Genomic DNA, 18,899 nt, shown 5'->3' with positions numbered 1-18,899 from the left:
TAAGAAAAAAATTATAATATTTTTGAGAAGAAAATTGTAATATTTATGAAAATCCTACCTGTTTCACATATCATCTTATTGGGAATTTTTTCCATTATAATAAAGTCGGGCAAAAAACTACTCTGGATATGTTAAAATACAATGTGATATTATTGTGATTGTTGGAAACGGGCTTTGTTTTGATTCCAGTGGAAAAGTCAATTGTGTTCTTTTAAAAAAAGACCAGTATGTATATCAAATTCTTGCATGGTATGATGAGTTGTCCTTGTAACTAGTAAGTAATTATAAACAAATATTTGGCAATTAACTGATATTTATAATTGATCGATAGTGTGTTAGGTGCTTAAAATTGTTGAAATATAGTATTAGCGGATTATATAAATATATTTAAAAAATTAATTGTTTATTTTTAGCTGATTAAATGTGGGATGACTTAAAATTCGAACCTACTCCCTTCTATGTGGAAATGTAAATCGGGTGCCACTAGACCATAAAATCTTGGGTTATAGAATTTTCTTATAGATAGATTTTGGGTTGTATTTTCTGTGTTTTAATTATTGATAGTTAAATTGTTAATATTCTTATTCTTATTAAAGCCATATCCCTTGTTTCAATCCGATACATTATTCCACATTTTGACTCGTTATTATCCCAGGTAAAACTGTTGGGGCATGTTAATGTATGTGGTTGTTTACTGAAGTATATTCTTATCGTAATACTAGTTTTATACGCGCATTGCGCGAATGAGTTAATGCCCAATGTTTATATTTAAATAAATATTTGAAAGTATATCAATGCAAGATTATATAGGAGAAGTTTATACATGAGTAATTGAATGTTGAATTTTTTATTTAAATATCTAACTCAAAGTATATGAATCCAAGATAATATAGAAAATTCATTATATTTATTACTAAAATAAATGTTTGCAACCTTGTAAAATCGACAGTCTAAATATGATAGTCTAAATAAATACTACTTTTAATTTGAATTTTTTCTAAGTGTTCTTAATTCTCTTTTGAGTTTCATTGTCATTATCTTCATCTTTACTATTTGTCCTCTTCCTTTTTGTTGGTAGTGTATTATTTGCAATTTGGTTATTGTTGGTAACATAGATGACAACGTCATGCAATGAGATTATGATATAGGAGCTATGGACTTTCCTTTAAGTGTTCTGCTTGGGGTTCATTTGGTTCAACCATTATTGTTGAATGAGTTATTGATAAAGAAATCACTAGTTTAAGAAAAAAGATTAAATAAATTAATAAAAATTTGAAAATTTAAAATATTATGTATTTCAAAGATATTAAAAGGTAGTTTATCGCTTCAATTTGCTGGGTAATGGGTTATTTGACTACTTTCATTGTCAACAAATCCCCCAAGTAGTTAATATGATTGGTTTCAAACTATTCTTTTTTATTTTTTTCATGGTATTAAAGAAATACATATGTATCATTTTTTGGTGTAACTACTAATTTATTTAATTCAGTAAGAGTAAAATAGAGTGATTCCGCTTCAATTTGTTGGGTTATTATTTGAGTACTCTCTTTGTCAACCAATTCCCAAGTAGTTAATATAATTAGCTTCAAATTATTTTAAAATTTTTTTCATAGTATTAATAAAATACTTGGTAAATAAATATATAACATTATTTTGTACTATAACTTTGATATTTAATTACAAGATATTGTAAAAATAAGATAATGGATAATGTAATGAATATCAATTGATAAATTTGAATGTAAAGAATCTTTGCATGAGAGAAAATAAAGACAATATAACTAATGAAATTATTTTCTCTTATTTAATTTAATTTTTTAATAATGAATAACTTTTTCAAATAAATGTATTGTAGACACATAATTCTAAATTAAAGAAATACATATGTATCATTTTTTGTTGTAGCTAATAATTTATTTAATTTAATAAGAGTAAAATAGAGTGAGAAACTTAATTATGTCAAATTTGATTAAGATAAGGTTCGGACATAAAACATTTCTTATAGAAATTAATGGGTAAGTTAAAAGTTAACGGAGAATATAATATTTAACGGAAAACTTAACAGATAATCATAAAAGTAAGGTTAAATTAGGTAATCTCTATTAATAATATTAATCAGAATTATCTTAACCATCTATTTGATTAAATAATTCATCTGAACCATCCATTTGATTAAATAATTTGACCGCCATTTTTTCTACCTATTTTAGGCCTAACTCTCTTTGGCTCTTATTAGTATAGTAGATATTGATCTGATGTCAAAATAGAGACGGGATGCTTTTATATATATGCTAGAATATTATATGCGTAATACGCAAAAATATATGCCTAATATTAATACTCAATGTTAAAATATTAATTATATTAAATTTTATTTATTTTTAATTATAGTGTATAATTTTTTTAAAAAAATCATAGTTGTAGAATTTATATTATATTAAATGCATAGTTAATAATTTGAGTAATAATAATAGTGGCACCCGAATGCTGCCTCCCTTTTCTCTCTAAAACAAAAAGTTTTTCTCTGCTGCTCAACTTCGGCTTCCACCGCCGGCCTCCGGCCGGAGCTCTAATGGAGCTTTGAGCCGGCGATTTTGGTCACCTGGCCTTCTACGTTTACTCTCGCTCTTCTTCCGCCCCGACCACCGTTGCAGCTCCGTCCGCCTCCAACCACCGCCACAGATCTTCTTCTTTCGTTTTCTTACCCTTTGAATAAAATAATAGTAGGTAGGTATTGGGGTTTGTGTTGGTAGTCTTGAACTCCCAACCCTACTTTGGCTTTACCACTTTTTATTTTCTCTATTATTGTGTTTTCCTCTCGTTACTTTCACGGGCTTTTTCCTCTCGTTACTTTCACGAGCTTTTCATTATCATTAGCATAAATCGTTTAGTTTGGTTTCGGCAAGTGTTGATTTTATCATGGGCGAGCAAAAAAGAATGATGATGAAGACCCAGATCTTTGATGAAGCTTTAAGCTCCTTGAAGGAACATAGCTTTCTAGTTATGAAACAGTCTGCGATTCAAGTTTTCTATAGCATAGTTAGAAAAGTTGTTTCTATGTCTGACGGTAAGGAATGGTTTACCATTTCATGATCGTTGATGTAAACGTTTTATATTATGAATTAATGGAATAGCTACGTTTACCTTCAAAAAAAAATAATAGTGGCACCCGGTTGCACTCCCATATGTAAGGGGATGTGTTCGAGTTTCAGTGGAGGCGATATTGGTTCTTTGTGCTTCAATAAGAATAGATATTGCATTGGAACAGAGTCAATAGTACTCAAAAAAATTGTTAAAATAAGAATTTTAGATATGATAAATAAATTACTAAATATAATTATGGTAACATTTAATTAAAATCTAAATGAAATCAAACTTATTTTTATATTACTCCAATATATAATAATGTTTACATACATTATTACAATCAAAGAATATAACTAACATGGTCTGCGTGGTGGTTCAACACCTCGTCCTTTAAGTATGCGGTTGGAGCACCCTGATTTCCCCTTGTAAAAAGGGACGATTGATCTCCTTGGACCAATTTCTTACCACTTAGTGTGCTGATTTCCCCTTGTAAGAAGGGAGGATTGATCTCCTCGCCCACCCATTAAGTTCATCATTTATATATCCTAAAATTCTTCCCTTGTAAATCATTTATAACCTTCGTTTCCTACTTGAAGAAGTCTAGGATAGACATAGGTCATAGGCGCAATATTTTTTAATAACATCTTTGGTTCACTAAATGAATTTAAAAAGAATATAATATGCATGAAAAAGAATAGGAATTTGATCTATTTTATTATTTGGTTTATGAAAGGAATAGATTTTATGAATTCTATCACTAGATTTAGTTAGATTAAAGAATTCAGAATTCAAAAGATAAAAATGCCATTCGTACATATGCACACTTAATAACAATAATAAAAATAACAATAAGAAGAAGAATAAATAATGACAAATTATATATTATAACAAATTAAATTATTGGTGAATATTCATAATTCATAAATAATTTAATACCAGACTCCATTTTGAAATAAATCCTTGTAAGGAGAATATTCTCCAAAATAAAATGATTTATTAAACAAAAAACACTTAATTTTTAAAACTTCTATCCTACTTTGGACTTATTCCAAGTTGTCTGGGTACAATGCACTTTTCTTTAAAACATATGCTTTGTAAAAGTGGCCACCCAGCACCCAGGAATTTTAACCATTAGATCAAGTTTGTGTGAAATTGTGGATTCTGTATCTTACGCATAAGCATCAATTACTCAATCGACAAATCAACATGAATTTCTTATCAAAGTCAAAAAAAAGTTAAAGTTTTTTTTTCACTTTTGAAATGAAATCAAATCAAATGATTATATAAATCCCAAAACATCGAATTCTTGTTGTTCACATTCAAACCACAAGAGTTGTTCGGAATTTAATTCGTAATTATAATGGAAGAATATAACACCTTATCCTCCACAACTTTTTATTTTGTGTTTGGACATATTTATTTACTCATTTATCTATAGTATGTGTGATAATAACCTTCTAGTAAAAAGAAAGGTCCACATGCTTTATAACTACTGTTCTCTATTAGTCTTGGATTAAAAAAATTATTTATTTTCATAAGTTACTGGTGAATTGGCTGACCATCCATCCAATAAAAAGATAATATGTTTGAGAGTGGCTAATAAATATAAACACACCTATATTTGAAAAGAAAAAAAAATACAATAATGTGAAAATAGATATACCATCTTATAATTCACATCTATTGTTGGTGCGCGGATAATTTTATAATTTACAAGATTTTTTTTTTTTTTTGAAGTCCTTAATTACGTAAGCAAGCTAGCTTTCTAAAAAAAAAAAATGTAAGCCAAATTTCAAGGCAACGTAAATGTAAATCTTCTTAGGCCGACCATGCACCCAATCCTATCAATATGGTAGATTACATTATTCCAACAATTCTTTTATCTAATATTTTAATTTATGTTCGAGTGAATAATGGATTACAGAGTTCAACTCCAATACTTTAGTATACTGAATTGGGTAAAACGAATTATTCACATCTTCTTATATATAGTAAGAATAATCGAGTGAAAAATAAGCTAAGCTTTAGTTATTCCTAGAACTAGAAAGTGAAGCCATTGGTTTTATTCTTTGAATGTGAAACGTACCAAATGCTTTTATTCTTCAAGAATGTAATTAAATGATGATAAAATGAAATTTGGATAATTTGCATTTCAGAATCTCTGTCATTTATTGGTGAGTGTTGTCTACGTAAATACTTCCCCACTAATTGCCTACCATGATCTGTTGATTTATTTATTGACATATTTACGGGAATCATATCTTAGGAGCATTGGTTACGTTGTCAAAACATTGATTTAATTTATTTTATCACGTGCGACTGACTCAATGAATAAAAAAAATATTAATAAAAATCAAACTTATAACTTTTTGTACATAAATTTGGTCATCCTTTCTTGATCATAAGAGAGTGTTTCTTAATAACTTGCAATATAGTGCATTAAAAAAATTTAAAATTTTAAAACGATCACTCAACTAAATGGATTGAACTTTAACTTGATGAACCGAGTAATCGGTTTATCAAGAGGCCTCAACATGTAATAACTTATAAACCACACAACAAATGTAAACCACTCTATGAAGATTTTGTATGTCTGGCTCAATCATAATTAAATGTCTAATTGTTTATATTTTCACATTACATTTATGAATATTTTGCTTGACATTTGTTATAATTTTGTCCAAAAATTTTCTTATTAGATTCATTTGTAAGTTTAGGTGTAACTCTTAAAAACATGAATGAATTAAATAATTTTTTAAACATTTTGAATGAGATTGGAGTCAATGAGAGTCATGGAGAAGCTAAGAAGATTGATGCAATACACCTTAGAGAACCAAAAATTTGTATTTTTAATCGTCTTGATCATATTGAAAACTCAAAGTAAAAGTAGAGCAAAAGAGCATGAAGTTACAATTTTCGCTCAACATGACAATTGCATATTATTTATTTTGACTATATCATAGTGTAAGAATATCAAAATTAAGTGATTTGGGTGTCATTTAAAAGCTAATTAAACAGAACATAACTTTTATAAAGATCATTAAGCCTAATTCTATCGTTAAATTAAAAAAAAAAAAGTTTGACAAAGAATATGTTCATGAAGAACGGTTGTCCATCATGTCGTTCCTTGCTTCTTTATTTCTTGAAATTAAATTGCATTCTTCTTGGGTAATGAAATAGGCTGAGGAATGAGTCATGACTCACATGAGTGTTTCGTAAGCCATTCCAAAGTACTATGTCTTTTATGTAAGCATGTTTAAAGAGATTTTTACATGGTTCTAACCCATGGATGAATATTACTAGCAATTTTCTATAATTTCATTTTCTATAAGGTATAGAGTTAGGTTCTATAACACTTTTGAAGCATGTAATCTTTGATTTGAAGATTGAATTTCAAGATTACTCTTTAATTTTAATAGAAAATTCTCTTTTCTTTATATATCATTCCTTTATACTACTTATACTTTATTCTTGTGTTTTTATGATATTTCTAAAAACATAATAAGTCTCAATCCAAGTTATACCCCTGGTTTATGTCCGTTTTTTCTGTTAATTTTTGTTGTACCTTATGCTATAAAAGTTGTACTACATAATTTTTTGGACAAAAATATCCCAACCGTTATAACTTCTGTTATCTTTCCATATTATAAGTACCATGCACATGCATACACAATATGTTTTCTTACATTCTTCAATGGTAAGTTTGAATTCATTTATATTTTAATTAAGGGAAAATTGCATCTTTGGTCCCTGAGCTTTAACCAAGTTCCGACTCAGTCTCTGAGTTATGGCTGTATCCGAGTTTAGTCCCTCAGTTATGAACAAAGTGGTGCATTTGGTCCCTGGCCGTTAAAACTAACGGAAAAATTAAAAAATAATTAAAATTTGAGGGGTAAAATATGAAATTCACATTTTATTCTTCTTCTTATATCAAAATCACTTTTATAACATTATTTTTCACTTCTTAGCCTCTTATTTTCAATATTTTTCAATTCTAAAAGCATTTCAATAACTTTAGTATGACTTGTTAGGAGTCTGGCTATCGTATAACAAACTTAAGACCTAGTACAAACAAAGAAACACTTGATCATTGTTTTTAAGCATCTGAAAACAGTATCCTAATAATTTTTTGTTTCCTTTACTAAGCAACAAAGGTATCAAACTAGAACTTCTGAGATACAAAATAATTTCAAATTTCTCAGTTGCTTTTATGAGAATTTCACCAAAAGAATAACTTGAGATTTTATTATGTAAAAAATATTTTGTATGCAATAGTTTAGTCAATTGTCGTTTTTTTAAGTTACAAAAGTTTTTAAAATTTTCATAATTGATTCTTAGGTTCCTCTTTCATTACTCTGGTTTTAAGAAAACAGAATTTTGTATCTCAAAAGTTCTAGTTTGATTACCTTTGTTGCTTAGTAAAGAAAATCGAAAATTATTAGGATAGTGTTTTCAGATGCCTAAACACAATGATCAAGTGTTTCTTTGTTTGTACTAGGTTTTAAGTTTGTTATACGAGAGTCAGGCTCCTAACAAGTCATACTAAAATTATTGAAATGCTTTTAGAATTGAAAAATATTGAAAATAAGAGGCTAAGAAGTGAAAAATAATGTTATAAAAGTGATTTTGATATAAGAAGGATAATAAAATGTGAATTTCCTATTTTACCCTTCAAATTTTAACTATTTTTTAATTTTTCCGTTAGTTTTAACGGCCAGGGACCAAATGCGCCACTTCGTTCATAACTGAGGGACTAAACTCGGATACGGCCATAACTCAGGGACTGAGTCGGAACCTTCTTAAAGCTCAGGGACCAAAGATGCAATTTTCCCTTTAATTAAATATTACCATAGTTATATTTAATAATTTATCATTTCTATAATTCTTACTTCAATAATATATTTATATATATATATATACACATATACACACATGCACACACACTATTATTTAAAAATATTAATATTATAAATGAGCAGCAACATAATGTATTTGCAGTTGAATTGAGACAAAATTTTTGGATATCAATCTGTGGAAGTTGTTGAATTGAGATAGTTGAAATCAAATATTATGTATATCCGTATATGAATATGAATTTATAAGGGATATATCTCTAATTAGAAGAAGACTATATTTTTTCTAAAAAAAAAAAAGAAGAAGACTATATTTAAACAAATTTTATTCATTTTCAAAGACAAAAATATTGTAATACAATGTTGAGTACCCTTAAAATTACAGTGGAATATATTCATCACAATGAATTTGAATTTCTTGTATTAATTTCAAATACATACACAAAAAAAATTTTACTCGAATATCTATGAAACTTCGACAACGAAAACAAATGCATTATATCTATTTCAAAATTATTTACTAATTGGGTTTAAATATTGGGCACAAGTCTTCGCGCAAAGCGCGTAGAAAAAACTAGTGTACTTAATACGTGTGAGTGTGTGACTGTGTGAATAATTATTTTATAGACTCAAGTTTTATATTATCGATTTTGATGTTTTATTTGTGATTATTGCATAAAGGATAAAATTTCCATTCTAGGGTTCTCGAGTTTATATATAAGAGGTTTGTACTTAATTATATCTTGTTAATGTTTGGTGTTTGACATTCATTAGCATTCTTTTGGATAAATCTTTTCTACAACGAGAATTGGGTTAAGATTTTAAATCACTTATTGTATAAACCCAATTTCTTTATATGAAAATATTGAAAATTGATGATTTTTTTATGCTTTGTGACTCTGTGTGCTTAATTCTTTAGATGTGAGTTTTCTCCCTAATCTCTAACGTATCCCACAACCCTTTCGAGTGTGAGTAAGAAATTCCTCTTGTGACGTTGTCGGCAAAGGACCACAGGAAGTAACCAGCTGATGTTACCCATAGCTGTCCAGCTCAAACCAAGGGGCACATATTCAAACTCGTGACATTGTAGTTACAAAAAGCGAGATCTTTCAGTTTTATTTAAATTATAATGAATACTATAATTCATTCATTGATATTCCCGATTTAATGAATACCTCAGATCTTGATATAAAGATTGTGGTTCTTCCAACTAAAGAGGATACATTCTTGTTATCGGGATTATCCCAATTATTATTATGTCTTTCTGGTCGCGTGCAAAGAAAGGTAAAATGATTAACGAATTCAGTAAGTATGAATCTCTTGACATGTTAATTGGGGTTAACCCTTCTTATTTAATTATTTTTACTATGACTTGCTATTGGCCGGGTTGCTTCGTTTCTTATTGATTTGTTGTTTTTTTTTTTGGTACTAGCAAGTGACTAATTACTTGTTGTCACATATTATCTGCTATAACCTCCAATTCCTTAAAAAAAACTGTCCACTACTCCATATCTCCCAAATTACCAAACATAGAGGGTGTTGGGAATAATTGGATTAGTGACATTCAATTATGAAAGTCGTGCGCGCCCACCTATTTTGGAGAAAATGTGTTTTGTTTTTAATTATATACAAATAATGACTCCACTTTGGAATACACACACAGAGAGAAGAATATATCAGATGCCATGAGAACTTCCTTTTATACGAAAATTAAGAATCAATCAGGACTATTCATTTCGAAAGATGTAACATATATGAAACAATTATAAAAATAAGCATATTAGTATATCTAATATATTTGGTATTTCAATATATTGTCATCCACTTTATATTGTTATCCTCACAATTATTCTAAAAATTTAATATTCTCCTATATTGCCTCGTATGTTGTATACTATCGTCAGTATCGTGCATAACTTTAAAAGATATATTAACAGTTATCAAAGTTAGGTGAAATAATCGATTATTTGTACATGGGCCTAGAGTTTATTATTTTTTTAATGGTATCGGCCCATGTATAAAAACGGTCCACACAACTCGGTCTAATACAACGTCACTGAATTTTATGAGTTAAAATAATATACATTATGTGTTAGAATAATGAAATTTATAGCCGCCAAAGACCTTGTGGTCTAGTGGCACCCGGTGTTTCCGTTTGCACTCATACATGGATGATGAGAGTGGCAATACTACATTGTAACAGAGTCATAGGGTAAGATAATGTACATTATGAGTTACTAAAATTTACGGAGTATATTACAGCGGATCGCGAGAAAAAAATTTCGTGAAACAACGTCGTTTTTTGCTGTGATCCAGCTGTACTGTGTGAACATAACCATCCATGCATATATATCGTAACAATTTTAAACACAGTACATTAATCAATTATTATACCATAGAGCATAGTCCACTTTGAATTTTTGATCTTGATCTAATATATCAATCTTAAAATATGTGTTTACTATAATTAAAATATTCAGTATCTATAGTTAACATTATATGTAATTATAATTAACATATCGTCACTTGTGAGAATCAAACTCGAGTTCTCCTACAATTATTCCACACAAAAAGAGCTCACTTGCTACTTGAGCTACCTCATTGGGTTTGTAATGTGAACTCCGGTCCATTGCATAATTTGTCTACACTAAGGGTGTATTTGGAAAGTAGGAAAATGGTTTCTGAAAAATGATTTCTGGAAAATAAGTCATTTTCCAGAAAATATTTTCCTTTCTTGTGTTTGGCTGTAGAACAGAAAATTGTGTTAGTGTGTTTGGCTCATTTTCCAGAAAATGGGTAGGAAAATGAACAGAATTATATAATTGAATATTTTAATTAATTTGTTTAAATGTAACAACATTTATAACAAATATACAATCCAAAAAATAAAATAATCACAAAAAAAAATCACAACAAAATAATATCTATCTCATAAAAAAATAAAAAATAAAAGTGGCCGACTGATTTCAGATGTCAAATAAAAAAAATAAAACTCATAATATCTATCTCATAATAAAAAAATAAATTATTACTTAAAAAGAAAAAGAAAAAGTTGAAGATGCCAAGAAGATGAAAAAGTTAAAGCATTTAGGAAGCCTAAGTTGTACCCAAAAAAAATAAAATTTAGGAAGCCTAAGAAGATGGAAGAAGCAAAGGAGAAGGAAGAAGCAAACTTCCGGAAAATTATTTCCCCCCAAAAAAAGGGGGAAGTCATTTTCCATAAAATTGGGCTTATTTTCCATTGACCAAGAAGTTCATTTCCATTGACTCTATTTTCCCCTCCTTCCCAAACACCAAAAACTCGGAAAATGATTTCCAGAAATCATTTTTCGGGTTTCCAAACACACCCTAATATAACATTAACCTTTGATTTATAGGAAAAACTCGCAGTTGCTGTCCAAAGGCGTGCTCTGGGAGAAGAGTACAGTACCTTGTAACACTAAATCACCTTAGGTTGTTTATAATTGAATGACGGTAACGGATAAAGTTAACCTTGTGACTTAATCGACAAAAGATCACAATTAGTTAAACCAACCTAAAACCAATAAAACCCATAAAAGGCTAATAAAAAAATTGGGTGTTGTGCCGTTACTGACAGTGACGAAGCCACTATGGGGGCAGCTGCCCCCACTCACCCCCCTATATAGCCTTGTATGTATATATGTATATATATACATGGTTTTGATATAAATATATAAAAACAGAGATTTAGCTAGACAAGATGCTAGAGTTGTGTTTTGGTTTGCCAAAGGTCGTGTGGTCGAATAATATTTCTGATTATATTTTCTTAAGTATTTCTTCCTTTTTTTTTTAACTATTTATTTTATTCTAATATTTCGCCCACCTGGAACAAATTCCTGGATACGTCCTGGATACTGATGTGATTTTTATTTTTAGTTTTTTGAAATTTTTGATATCGAAATATTGGTGAAAAGAAAACAAATGATATGTTTATTACTTGTACATAATCCCCTGATCAACCATTTTACATATTGCATCCATACATATAAATATATTTCACAGCTTCAAATATTCAAGAAAGATGATTGGGGATTAATATGACGATGATACGATGAAGAAGACGACGAAGATCAAGCCAAGAATGTGTGGAATAGTGATTTGAATTTCTCCATCTCTTTAGGGGGCAAAGCGACCAACACATTCACTCCGCGGTTGCTATTTCCGCCATTATCGATGTCGGGAAACAGCAGGATTATGTCCTTCCGATGATGAACGACAGGGCAACTGTACTTAGGTTTTCCCCATGGAAACTGCACTCCTTCAAACCCTAATCGCCACCACGACGACACCAGGAACTCGCCGTGCGGGAACCCTTTGTAGAGCTCTCCCCAGTCGATCGCCGACCGGGCGTACTCGTCGGTCATCCTAGCCGCGCCTTCATAAACCATCTGCACCGTCTTCCAGAACGGGCCTTCTTCCAGCTCCGCGCACTTCGCGGTGGCGTAGCCGGTGAGCACGGCGTTGCCGGAGTAGGACGCCGGCAGCGGCGGGTTCAGCCTCCAGCGGATGTCCACCGCGAAGAGCACCGTGGAGAGGCGGTCGGAGTTGTTATCCCCACCGCACGAGAGGGCCTTGTATTACAGATTAATTATATTTGTTTAGTAGTTATATTTATTTGGTAAAGAATAAGTCCTATTGTTCCTACCACTGTTGCAATATAATAGGCCTTACGCACTAGTCGACCGTAGACTAGTGCCTAGGCCACAACAACTTATAAAAGCAAAAAATAATATCGCATGTGTCTGGGTGTATGCCATTATATACATATATATATATAATAAAAAAATTAAGAAGGTCGACTTACTCGAATTAATTCGGCTACCTCTGTTGAGTTGAGCAAGTTAACTCGATCAAATTTGACCAAATTTACTGTCAACTCAACTCAGTTAACCGAGTTAGACCCTAGACGACTGCCTAGAGAGCAATTTGTCTCGATTTAAAGACGCCTAACACCTAGGCAGCCGATTTTTGCTGATTCCGGCTACCGGCTAAAATGTAACCTTTCTACTATATCTCTATATATTCTGTTTATTTCAATAAATTATTATTAATTATACCGCTAGTTCTATACCTTGCATCTCCATATGGCGGCGGTCAAAGCGTTGAAACCGGTGACCTTAGTTTTAACGTTGTCGGGGGCCTTGGCCTTGTCCTTGAGCCCGTCTATGTCGGCGGAGCTGAGCTGGAAGATCTCGAAGGAGAGGTCCTCCTTGAGGCTGAACACCGGTGGCGCCATCTTCTCCCCGGCGGGGAGGTTCACCTTCAGTAGCTCCGGGTGCGGGAACGTGACCTGCGGCGGTGATCGCGCGGCGAGCAGAGAACGGTCGTTGCATGGGACCACCGCCAACGGGCCGTCATCGTTAAAGGCTAGAGCCGCCAGATTTTCTAGAAACATCTTAAAGCCGCTTCCGTCGAAAGAAATGTGATTCCTCGATGTTCCCAAGGCAAAACCACCGCATTTAAACGCTGTCACCTACAAATTAAGGCAAACAATTAATGCCCAAATCTGTCGTAATCCACGACAAGCCGACAACATACAAAATACAACCCCTACTTATAATAACTTTGATTTATGAACTGATGTATAAACTAAAATCCAGATTAAATTGTTTATTGTCTCGCAGAAGTTTAACTCACTGATTCAGATTGGGAGAACAGATCAGGATTTGGCAGTGTGAGAGTGTGTCAAAGTGAAAAGATCTCTTGTAGTCATATACTTTGTTTTTGTTAGTGAATTACTATGATTTATATCTTCTTACGTGTTTTTTATGTTAAAATATGATATTCTTAAAATTGTGAATTCAATCTTATTGGTTGAAATTAAACAATAGAATTAGTAGACAATTTGTATGTAGGTCCTACTAATAATGACTGATGTAATCATATATGATACATCCCACCGAATTAATGTAGGAGCATAATTATGTGTATTGTCAATGATGTACATAATTATGGAGTATTTAATACTTTCTAGAACTAGCCTCAAATACAGTTGCACCGAAAATATGGGCATGCCTTATATATTATGGGTAGTTGGGTATAGTCAGGGGAAAAGGGGAGTAATAATGCAACCTATCATCTGCATTGCCGAAATGTTCTCCATAATGCCTTATATATTTGGAAGTATTGAAAAACGAAAAGGAAGGCTTATGGCGCGTATTGAAGGAATCCAAAGGTGCATAGACAGCCAACCGCACAATGGACTCCTAAGTCTCGAGACAAAGTTGAGAACGGAACTAGATGAGGTCCTACATCAGGAGGAGTTAAAGTGGTTTCAAAAATCAAAAGAAGATTGGATTCTGTCGGGCGATTTGAATACCAAGTTCTACCACGCCGCGACCATGGTTCGCCGAGCGAGAAACAAAATCCATGGACTCAAGAATGCAAATGAAGAATGGATTCATGATAGGGAACAGATCGAGGGCATGATCCAAGAATATTACAAAGGCCTATACACTAAGGAAAATGTGGTAGAGGACACTGACAACCTGAGTGGCATGTTCCCTACTATTGAGGAAGAACAATGGCGGTTTGTGAACAGGGGAGTAGCTAAAGATGAGGTCTACGAGGCCCTTAAGGCCATGGCACCACTCAAGGCACCAGGACCAGATGGCTTTCACGCAATGTTTTACCAGAATTCATGGAACACAGTGGGAGATTGTATGCACAGAATGGTTGCTGACTTCTTCGAAGAGGGCACTCTCCCAAGTGGACTTAACGACACCAATATTGTTTTCATTCCCAAAGTGCAAAATCCGGAGAAAATCTCTCAGTTTAGGCCTATTAGTTTATGTAACGTAGCTTACAAACTGGCTACAAAAGTCATGACAAATAGGCTTAAATGCATAATGTCGAACCTTGTCGGCCCCAGCCAGAGTAGTTTTGTGCATGATAGACAAATCACGGACAATGTAGTGATCTATCAGGAATTATTGCACACTATTAAATCAGACAAAAGTAGAACAGGGCACATGGTGCTGAAGATCGACCTCGAAAAGGCGTATGACCGTTTGGACTGGGGTTTCATACGATCAACTCTTAAGGAAGTCGGCTTGAGCGACGGGTGGGTTAGGAACATCATGCACTGTGTGGAAACTACCGAGATGTCCATACTCTGGGAGGGAAAGAAACTGGAAAGATTCAAGCCAGAAAGAGGGATAAGACAGGGGGATTCTATCTCCCCTTACCTCTTTGTTCTTTGCATCGAACGTCTTGGGCACCTAATCACAAAAGTAGCAGCTCAAGGACGCTGGAAAGGGATAAGGGCATCGAAAAATGGCCCGATGATATCCCACTTATTTTTCGCGGATGACATGGTCCTCTTTGCCGAGGCAGGAGAGGAGCAAATCTACAATATTATGGAATGCCTTGACACGTTTTGTAAGATTTCTGGCCAACGTGTCAATAAGTTAAAATCTAACATATTCTTTTCAAGTAATGTGTGCAGTGAACAGGCAGAAAAGATAGCAGGAATAGCTGGGATTTCCAGGACGACTGACTTAGGCAGATACCTCGGAGTCCCATCACTCCACGGGAGAATCACCAAGGAACACTGCAAGGACATTATGGATAGAGTGCAAAGCAGACTAGAGGGGTGGAAAACGAGATTCCTGTCACTGGCAGGGCGGCAAGTCTTGGTTCAAGCTGTTCTAAATGCGATACCATCTTACGCCATGCAGACCATGCTCATTCCCAAGGGCATCTGCGATGAGATTGATAGGAAAACAAGGAATTTCCTTTTGGGTGGAGACGGGACTAAGAGAAGAACCAGCTTGGTTAACTGGGCTACGGTCACCTTACCAAAAGAAGATGGTGGGCTCGGGATCAAGTCCATGCGAAACATGAACATTGCGCTACTAACAAAGCTTGGGTGGCGCATCCTCAAGGAAGAAAACAAAACCTGGGCGCAAGTTGTTACCTGCAAGTACATGAAAGCAGGAGCCTGCATTGCGAACATTAGAAGGAAGCGAACTGACTCCAACGTCTGGAAAGGGGTCTGTGCTGCGGCATCAAATCTCGAGAGTGGAGTAAAGAAAGTGGTGAGAAATGGTAGAGACACGCGGTTCTGGATGGATCGGTGGATTGGAAATGAACCACTCCGAAAGTGGATGATTGGCCCCCTAACGAAAAATGCGAATGAAGCGAAAGTCGCCGACTTTTGGAACGCAATGGGGATGTGGGATTGGAGCAAAATTGATACAGCACTCCACCCGGAAAAAAAGAGTGAGATCGCAGCTAGAATTATCCTGAGTGATGCAAACAAGAATGACACTATGGGATGGGGATATGATGAAGATCATGAGTTCTCGACCAAATCAGCATATGGGCTTACATGGAAAGACCAATGCCGAGCACGTAGCGATGGATGGAGGGATATATGGAAACTCCTCGTACCCAACAGAATTCGCTCTTTCTTGTGGTTAGTAAAGCATGGAAGAATTATGTGCAATGCGGAGAGGAAGAAGAGAGGTTTTACTCTGGATGAACGCTGCGCAATCTGTGGAGCGGATAAAGAAGACGTTGAGCACACCATTAGGAGGTGCCCGGCTGCTGCGGAAGTCTGGAGACACATCAACATCATGGGAAACTTAGGTATGTCCGCTCAAACTGATTTTCATGACTGGCTAAACACTAACCTGGTAGGTACCACGGGAGGCCAGCGACGCAAGCAGAAGAACGCAAGATTTGCGATAACTATATGGTGGATCTGGAGATGGAGGAACGACTTTGTGTTCAACAGGGAGGAAAAACACATTAAAGAGAAGGTCGATTGGCTGCAAAGCAAATTCAAGGAGATTGAGGCGGTGTTGGAAAGAGGCGCAGGACCAAGAGGAAGGAAAGGACGAGATAGTCGAAGAAGCCAACCATGGACACCCCCAGACGCGGGTTGGATCAAAATAAACACGGATGGCTGCGCTGAAAAACACAATCATGCGACCTGTGGAGGAGTCATTCGCAATAAGGATGCCGCTTTCTTAGGTGCTTTCTCGAAACGGATTGGCAAGTGCAACCCCCTGGAAGCAGAGCTGTGGGGAATTCACACTGGGATGGAGAAGGCTTGGGAGCTCGGGTACAGGAAAGTGGTGATGGAGTCGGATTGCAATAAAGCCATCCACTTAATTAACAGCCACGACACGTACGAGGGCCCGGCGGGGAACATTATTGAGCTTTGCAGAGATTCGACGCAAAGGAGGTGGGAGATTAAATTCAGCCATACTCCTAGGGAACAGAACAAGGTGGCAGATGAGATTGCGAGAGGGGCCCAAAGTCAGACCGAGAGCTACAAGTGGATTGACGAACCATCCAGAGTGGTCAAGAAGCTTCTACGTGAGGACAAACTTGGTACGCTGGGTGCATCTACCATTGTACGGATCAGCTAATGATCCTGGATTTTTTTCCTCCCCATCATCCAAAAAAAAAAAAAAATGCAACCTATCATAGCAGCTTCCGTGTTCCAACCACCAAAATGATTTTTGTGAGAGATAACCTTAAATAAGTTAGTCAAATTATTAACTATGTAATCACACTTATATAAATTTGATTTTTAATAAAAATCACATATTGACGTTCTTGATTTGAATAAATTGTTATGAGATAACTTTATTATGATCTTTTACTAACTGAAGTCACAAACTAAATTTACTTGGTATACACTTTCGAACAGTGACTACAAGTTTCCATGCCCTTAAGCACTCAGAACTTGTGTTTGCGTATCTATCATGCAATAATGTTCACGTTAAAGTCTCTCTCATGCACTCAGATCTTCCCTAGCAAATTATGGAATTTCTGCTGTGTTTTAAATTTATGGATCTTGGATGTCCATTCTTTTTCTTTTTGGGTAATGGGTGAAACTCACTATTTAAATGTATACGTGTGCATAGAATAAAATCTGTTTAGTGATCTTAATCAGCAAAAGGTTACAAAAAATAAATTTAAATTGCTCATCTGACCAGCCTAAATCAAGAAGGGTATGTAATAGGTCATTACGGAGGGCTGGTCCCGAGTATAAAACATATGTAACTAAGTAAGATATATAATTTGTGTACCTGGACGAAGCAAAGCGGTTGATCCTCTTTAGCGACGAAATCAAAGCTCATCGTCACGAGTTGCCGGAAAGCCGGGTTGGGATAAACCAAGTCGCCAATATCCTCCAGCGCGAACTCACTGGAAGCCACCGCAAACCCAAGCCCCGCCGCGTTGCACTCTATCTCCACCCGCTCCGACTCCTTATTCTTCTTAAGCCTCCCGGCCAAGAAATCATAAGTATTTGTCACCAACAACCTCCGCAGAGCATTCTTTATCTTTCCGGCCACAATCTCCGGCGGGAAACCGGGGCAGGCGGGGAAAAAGTGAACCGTCTTCACATCAAAGTTAAGGACTTTGTCGATGTTGGACAAGAACATCGTACGTTTCGTGGTTTCCTGCGACGGAAATATGAGACCGGAGTCTAGGATTGTGACCTTGAGGTCTTCGTGCAAGGTTTCCGGTTTAAGGTAGAGCGTTCCCATGATGGCTGTAAAGCTGAGGGAAAAAAAGTAGAATGAAATCAAACTAGTTTATGTTTTGTGTGGTGTTTGTTGAGTTTTGTATTGTTTAGGGTTGAGTGTATATATATATAACCTTTAAGGTTGGGATTTAGAAGAATTGTTGAAGGCCACATACTTGTATCAGTTGTATGCACATGTTTTGGGTAGGGATGCATCCCATCAATTTTCCATGGGTGTATTTGGAAACCCAAACAACTGGGCTTCTAGTGTTTGTATGTGTCGAAAAAATCAAGTCAACGGAAATTATTTTTCATTCATTTGGCGGAAGTCATTTTCTACCGACCTTCCAACAATCACAACCATGCACAACCTTCCCCTAAAATCACAACCTTTGTCAAAATAGGTCTGGTTTATGTTGGAAACCACATATTTTTTTTAAAGATTATATTAT

General features: G+C 34.5%; 1 protein-coding gene across 3 annotated transcripts; it reads right to left on the bottom strand.

The window, feature by feature from the left end:
- Positions 1–11,864: 11,864 nt before the first annotated feature.
- LOC116004977 (omega-hydroxypalmitate O-feruloyl transferase-like) lies at positions 11,865–18,545 on the bottom strand. 3 transcript variants are annotated; one of them, XM_031245193.1, is made up of 4 exons: positions 16,598–17,003; positions 16,438–16,521; positions 13,033–13,434; positions 11,865–12,532 (listed from the first exon to the last, which is right to left on the bottom strand). In XM_031245193.1, exons 1-4 carry the CDS (start codon positions 16,892–16,894, stop codon positions 12,032–12,034), a joined length of 1,284 nt encoding a protein of 427 aa, XP_031101053.1. In that variant the 5' UTR covers positions 16,895–17,003; the 3' UTR covers positions 11,865–12,031. The 3 variants fall into 3 exon arrangements, with proteins under 3 accessions (XP_031101053.1, XP_031101046.1, XP_031101060.1); XM_031245186.1 differs by lacking the exons at positions 16,438–16,521; positions 16,598–17,003 and adding an exon at positions 18,008–18,545; XM_031245200.1 differs by lacking the exon at positions 16,438–16,521 and having other exon boundaries at positions 16,598–17,000.
- Between the last annotated feature and the right edge of the window lie 354 nt (positions 18,546–18,899).

The sequence above is a fragment of the Ipomoea triloba genome, chromosome 2, assembly GCF_003576645.1.
Source record: "Ipomoea triloba cultivar NCNSP0323 chromosome 2, ASM357664v1".
Classification (NCBI taxonomy): Eukaryota; Viridiplantae; Streptophyta; class Magnoliopsida; order Solanales; family Convolvulaceae; genus Ipomoea; species Ipomoea triloba.
This window is presented reverse-complemented; position numbering and strand designations above follow the sequence as displayed.

Excerpts from the sequence above, each read along its gene's own strand:
- LOC116004977 (XM_031245186.1), bottom strand. The coding sequence starts at position 18,469 with ATGGGAACGCTCTACCTTAAACCGGAAACCTTGCACGAAGACCTCAAG. Across the intron at positions 13,435-18,007 it reads AACCGCTTTGCTTCGTCCAG|GTGACAGCGTTTAAATGCGG; the intron begins GTACACAAATTA and ends CTTAATTTGTAG. Across the intron at positions 12,533-13,032 it reads CCGCCATATGGAGATGCAAG|GCCCTCTCGTGCGGTGGGGA; the intron begins GTATAGAACTAG and ends CTGTAATACAAG.